Source organism: Vulpes lagopus, chromosome 14 (genome assembly GCF_018345385.1).
Source record: "Vulpes lagopus strain Blue_001 chromosome 14, ASM1834538v1, whole genome shotgun sequence".
NCBI lineage: Eukaryota > Metazoa > Chordata > Mammalia > Carnivora > Canidae > Vulpes > Vulpes lagopus.
In genome coordinates this window covers 36,518,685-36,524,684 of record NC_054837.1, presented here as the reverse complement: position 1 = coordinate 36,524,684, position 6,000 = coordinate 36,518,685, and the positions used below count along the sequence as shown (strand labels likewise).

General features: G+C 51.3%; 1 protein-coding gene across 4 annotated transcripts in view; it reads left to right on the top strand.

Annotated features, from left to right (window-relative positions):
- Positions 1–1,247: 1,247 nt before the first annotated feature.
- CHFR (checkpoint with forkhead and ring finger domains) overlaps positions 1,248–6,000 on the top strand; it is a 30,091-nt gene continuing 25,338 nt past the window's right edge. For all 4 annotated transcript variants that reach the window (XM_041728871.1, XM_041728870.1, XM_041728869.1 and 1 more), the window contains exons 1-2: positions 1,248–1,388; positions 1,590–1,733. In XM_041728871.1, the coding sequence (XP_041584805.1) occupies positions 1,601–1,733 (133 nt within the window). In that variant the 5' untranslated portion in view covers positions 1,248–1,388; positions 1,590–1,600. The remainder of the gene's footprint in view (positions 1,389–1,589; positions 1,734–6,000) is intronic.

Sequence of the window (6,000 nt, the reverse complement as noted above, 5' to 3'; positions counted from 1 at the left end):
TCCTTCGTATTTCTTTTTTAAAAAAAGATTTTAGGGAACCCTGGGTGGCGCAGCGGTTTGGCGCCTGCCTTTGGCCCAGGGTGCGATCCTGGAGACCCAGGATCGAATCCCACGTCGGGCTCCCGGTGCATGGAACCTACCTCTCCCTCTGCCTGTGTCTCTGCCTCTCTCTATGACTATCATAAATAAATAAAAATTTAAAAATTAAAAATAAATAAATAAATAAAGATTTTATTTGACAGACACACGAATAGAGAGAGCACCACGGGAGGGAGGGACAGAGGCAGAGGACCCAACAGACATTCTGCTGAGCAGGGAGCCCAACGGGCACTCGATCCCAGTACCAGTGAGGTCACAACCTGAGCTGAATGCAGTCGCTTCACCCACTGGGCCACCAGGTGCCCGAAAGCCAAATTTCCTTGGAGGAGTGCTTAGCTGTGGCCGTTCCCACGTCTAAAACCTGAGCCCGGCAGGGCAGGCGCTGCACCAAGGCTGAGGGCGCGGGCCCCCTGGCTTGACCTCGTCATCGATCCCGGGTCCTGCAGCCTGTCGTCCGCAAAGCCTGGGCCTGTGGCTCAGCGGCACCCCGGCTGGGGAATCGCCGGCCTGAGCGGACACGTGGAGAGGCCCTGGTCCAAGAGGAAGTAGGAAACCGCGGCGCTCCACAAACGGCGGCGAGAAACAGCCTCAGCATATTTGCTTCCCTTATTTAGATAGTGAGAAAAAGTCACCACTACCTGCGTGGACAAGGGAGGACACCAAGGGGGCCACAGCGCACTCCCGCACCAGCCGTGCCCCTTCCCGAGAACGCGCCGGCTCCCGCTCCGCTTCCAGGAAACCCCCGGAGGCGCCCTCGCGCTCGCGCGCCGCCCACCCACGCGGCTGCCCTCCCAGGCCGGGTCTCCTGGCGCAGCGCCAGACTCCCTCCTCCGCTCCTCGGCAGATGTCCACGTCCGCGAGCGTCCACTTAGCTCGTCCTTGCCCTCCCCGTAGGTCGCGCGAACCGTCCCGTCCAGCACTTACGGCCATCGGACTTCCGGCGCCGCTTCGAGGGCTTGTCTCGGACGCCCAAGCCCAGTAACCCCGTCCCTTCTGCCACCACTTAACATGGCGCCGCCTACCGCGGACGAAGCCGTCTGGGCCATTACCAAAGATGGCGCTCAGACCCGCAGCCTCCCGTCTGCGCACGCTCCGCCGGCCCCACGCGCCAGTCTCGCGGGGCGCTGGGGGCTCCGCTCTAGCCGCCGCGCTCGGTGGGCGCCGCCGCCAGCCAATCGCAGGGCCCGGACGGCGCTGGCCGATCAGCTGAGGAGTCCGCGATGTCTGTTGACAGCGGCGGCTGTGGTGGCTGCGGCGCGGCCGGTTCCGGGTTAGGCGCGGGGCGGGGGGTAAGCGGATGGCGCGGGGCTGCGGCGGGTCGGCGGGCGGGACGCGGCGGCGGCGGCGGCGGCGGGAGGAGGCGGGCGTTCGAGCCGGGGCGGCGGCGTGGCGTGGCGTGGGCGCCGGGAGGGCCTCAGGGCGGAGCGGCGGGCCGCAGCGCCTGCCTGTGCGGTCCCAGCGCCTCAGCCGGCGTTTCCGGATCTCGTCAGATGTGAATCCGATGGAGCAGCCCCGGGAAGGCGAGCAGCCGCCGCAGCAGCAGCCGTGGGGGAGGCTCCTCCGCTTGGGCGCCGGGGACGGCGAGCCGCACGTCCTCCTGAGGAAACGGGAGTGGACCATCGGGCGGAGGCGAGGTGCGGGCCGGGGCCGGGGGCGGGGGGGCCGGGGGTGAGGGGCGGAGGGCCCGGGGTCGGGCCAGCGCAGGCGGCGCCCCGGGCCGCCCGGAGGCCCCTGGGCGGGGCCCACTGTGCTCTCCAGTTTCTCCAGTGGACTCGGCTCTGGTGTAAGAGCGGCCATTTGTTCACGTACCGGCGGGCCTGTCACTTTCCGGTGCGCCCCGCAGGTGATCTAGTTCTCGTTACCGCCTCCTGAGGTGGGCGTGTTCGCGTGACCCCCTAGAGTGCCGTCCCCTCACCTCCGTCACGACGGAGACCGTCCCTGATCTCCATGGGATGAAATTAAAGTCAGTAACAGAAAAAAAAAAAAAAACACCCTGGAAAATTCAGTATGGAAATGGGACAACGCGCTCTTAAACAACCAGTGGGTCAAAGAAGTCACAAGGGAGATTACAAAATACCTTGAAATGAATGAAAATGAAAACATGGTATGACACAACTCGAGGGATGCAGCTCAGAGGGAAATCTATAGTTGTAGGTGGTTGCGCTTAAAATCTGGAGCAGAGGGCAGCCCCGGTGGCGCAGCGGTTTAGGGCCGCCTGCAGCCCGGGGTGTGATCCTGGAGACCGGGGATCGAGTCCCACGTCGGGCTCCCTGCATGGAGCCTGCTTCTCCCTCTGCCTGCGCCTCTCTCTCTCTCTCTCTCTCTCTCTCTCTCTCTCTGTGTCTCTCATGAATAAATAAATAAAATCTTTAAAAAAATAAAATAAAATAAAATCTGGAGCAGGGATCCCTGGGTGGCTCAGCGGTTGAGCGCCTGCCTTCAGCCCAGGGCCTGATTCTGGAATCCCCGGGATCCAGTCCCACGTCGGGCTCCCTGCATGGAGCCTGCTTCTCCCTCTGCCTGTGTCTCTGCCTCTCTCTCTGTGTGTGTCTCTCATAAATAAGGAAATAAAATCTTTTAAAAAATAAAATGAAATAAAATCTGGAGCATACCCTCTTAAAATAGTGCTGCTCAATAGGCCTTGGCTGACTGAACCTGGGAAGCACAGGGTAGGAACAGCTGTGCAGCTAGGTGAGATGAAGTGTGGTCACCCTCCACACAACTGCTTGGGCACTCCTAAGTGACCATCGGCAGCTTGCCCTCCTTGTCACTTCCCTACAGGGAGAGAAGTGCACTGGTTAAGGCAACAAAAAAATTTAGTTTGTCCGAAAGTTAATAAATCATCACTTGGACTTTAAATATATTTTTAATTTATTTTTTAATTCCAGTCTAATTAACTTAGTGTTTAGTTTTAGGTGTATGATACAGTGATCCAACAGTTCTCTATATTATTCAGTACTCATCGCGCAAAGTGTACTCTCAGTCTCTGTTCCCCTAGTTCACTCCTCCCCCAACTTCCTTCTCTCTGCTAACCATCAGTTCTCTATATTTAGGTCTGTTTTTTGTTTTGTTTTGTTTTGTTTCTGATTTTATATTTTAAAAACGTGAGAAAGTATGGTTTAAAAACAAAGATTATGTATATGTTAATTATACTGGAGTTTAAAAAAAAAAAATGAAGGCCAAGTACTATGATAAAAAACAAGGATAGGGATCCCTGGGTGGCACAGAGGTTTGGTGCCTGCCTTTGGCCCAGGGCGCGATCCTGGAGACCCGGGATCGAATCCCACGTCGGCCCCCGGTGCATGGAGCCTGCTTCTCCCTCTGCCTGTGTCTCTGCCTCTCTCTCTCTCTCTCTCTCTCTCTCTCTCTGTGTGACTATCATAAATAAATAAAAATTTAAAAAAAAGAAAAGGATAATAAAATAAATATTCTTGTTTTATTTTACCATTTATGGTGTACCTGAACATGTTTTTGGTTTTGGGTTTGTTTGTTTGTTTGGGATGTTGGGGTTGGTTTTTTGTTTTTTGTTTGTTTTATAGTCTTAAATCTCAGTATCAAGTTAATTTTTTTTTTTACAACCTTGTATTTATATGTCATTAGAAACTTGAAAAATGCATTGATTGTCTTTAATTGATATAATAAGTTGGTGAAGAGCAACCAGAAGGCTTCTGTTTCCAACCTGGCACCACTGCATAACTTACTTTGGGCTAAGGACTTAACTTTCCATACCTTTGTACCTACTTCATAGAGTCACTGCAGAGTAATTGAGATCTTACCTTCCAAATGCATAAAAGGAGCATGGCTAAGAATTAGTACTTAATGCTAGCCATTGTTATTTTAATACAGTGTTATAACTTCATTTACATGTTAATACAAGGAGCAAAAAATAGATTGTTGGGTTAATCTTAGTTGAATTCCTTTTGGCAAATATATTACCATTTCCAGCAAAACAGAAGTTGCCCTCTTGGTCGGCTCCGGCTGCTATGACAAAATGCCACAGACCAGGAAGCTTAAGCAACAGAAGTTTATCTTCCACAGTTCTTTTTTTTTTTTTTTTTTTAAGATTTTATTTATTTATTCATGAGAGACACAGAGAGAGAGAGAGGCAGAGACACAGGCAGAGGGAGAAGCAGGCTCCACGCATGAAGCCCGACGTGGGACTCGATTGCCGGTCTCCAGGATCAGGCCCTGGGCTGAAGGCGGCGCTAAACCGCTGAGCCACCCGGGCTGCTCTTTTTTTTATTTTATTTTATTTTATTTTTTTTATTTATGATAGTCACAGAGAGAGAGAGAAGCAGAGACATAGGCAGAGGGAGAAGCAGGCTCCATGCACCGGGAGCCCGACGTGGGATTCGATCCCGGGTCTCCAGGATCGCGCCTGAGCCAAAGGCAGGCGCTAAACCGCTGCGCCACCCAGGGATCCCTTTTTTTTTTTTAAGATGTTATTTATTTATTCATGAGAGACACAGAGAAAGAGACATAGGCAGAGAGAAGCAGGCTCCATGCAGGGAGCCTGATGTGGGACTCAATCATGGGAGACCAGGACCACGCCCTGGGCCAAAGACAGGCACTAAACCGCTGAGCCATCCAGGGATCCCCTATCTTTCACAGTTCTTAGGTCTGAGAAGTCCAAGATCAAGATGCTAGTTGATTTGTTTCCTAGTGAGAGCCCACTTCTGGATTACAGACAGCCACCTTGTTAGTCCTTGAGTGCTAGACAGAGATTTGGTCCTCTTCCTTTCTAAGGGTACCAGCCCTATCAGAGTGGGGTCCCACCCTAATCTCTTTTAACCTTGATTGCCTCCTCACAAGCCCTGTTTACAGTCATATTGGGGTTCAGGCCTTTAACAGGAATTTTGGGAAGACACATAAGAGTTGTAGAAGTTGATTATATTTAAAGACAATAACATGTCTGCTATTATTAAGGCATTATTTCAGGGAGAAAGGGAGAGCTGAGTTGATATGTGGAAAGGGAGATGGAAGACCTTACCTTTCCAAAGAGCTTCCCATGCTCGGGGAGTGGTAGAAATGTGTACCAGCCTTGTGAGAAATTTAATCAACTGCATGATGCTCTGGTGTAGAGAAGCTTGTTAAAAACCCATCCCAGGGATGCCTGGGTGGCTCCGTGGTTGAGCATCTGCCTTTGGCTCGGGTCGTGATCCCCGGGGACCCACATGGGCTCCCCGCCCCCCGACAGGGAGCCTGCTTCTCTCTCTGCCTCTGTGTCTCTCATGAATAAATAAAATCTTAAAAAAAAAAAAAAAACCATCCCAATGACAGGTGACTAGTGATGATCGCGTAGGTACAGGTGAAATTTGTCTCAGATTGTAACAAATGTATAATGTCCAAGTAAGATTTCTAATACTTTAGATTTGTGGAGATCTAGTTCACATACAGTAAAATTCACCCCTCACAGGTATTTCAGTGAGTTTTAAGAAATGGAATCAACACTGCCATCAAGACGTAGAGCATTTCCATCACCACAGAAGGTTCCTAGTGGTCTTTGGATCAGCCCCTTCCTCTAAACCCCAACTCTGGCAACCATCCATTTAATTTCTGTCTCTGTCATTCTACTTTTCCAGAATGTCAAGTGGAATTATGTGATAGTCCACCATAGTCTGTATGGCTTCTCTCCTTTGATACAATTATTTTGAAATTCATTTCAGACTATTGTGTGTATCAGCACTTCATTTCCCTCCCTTTGTATAGGCTCCACGCCCAGTGCAGAACCCATTGCAGGGCTTGAATTTACAACCCTGAGATCAAAACCTGAGCTGGTACCAAGAGTTGAACACCTAACTGACTGAGCCACCCAGGCACCCCTGTAATTTGTTTCTTTTTGATGCTGTGTAGTCTTCTGTTTGGATGTACCACTGTTTTTTTAACTTAGCACCAGATGAT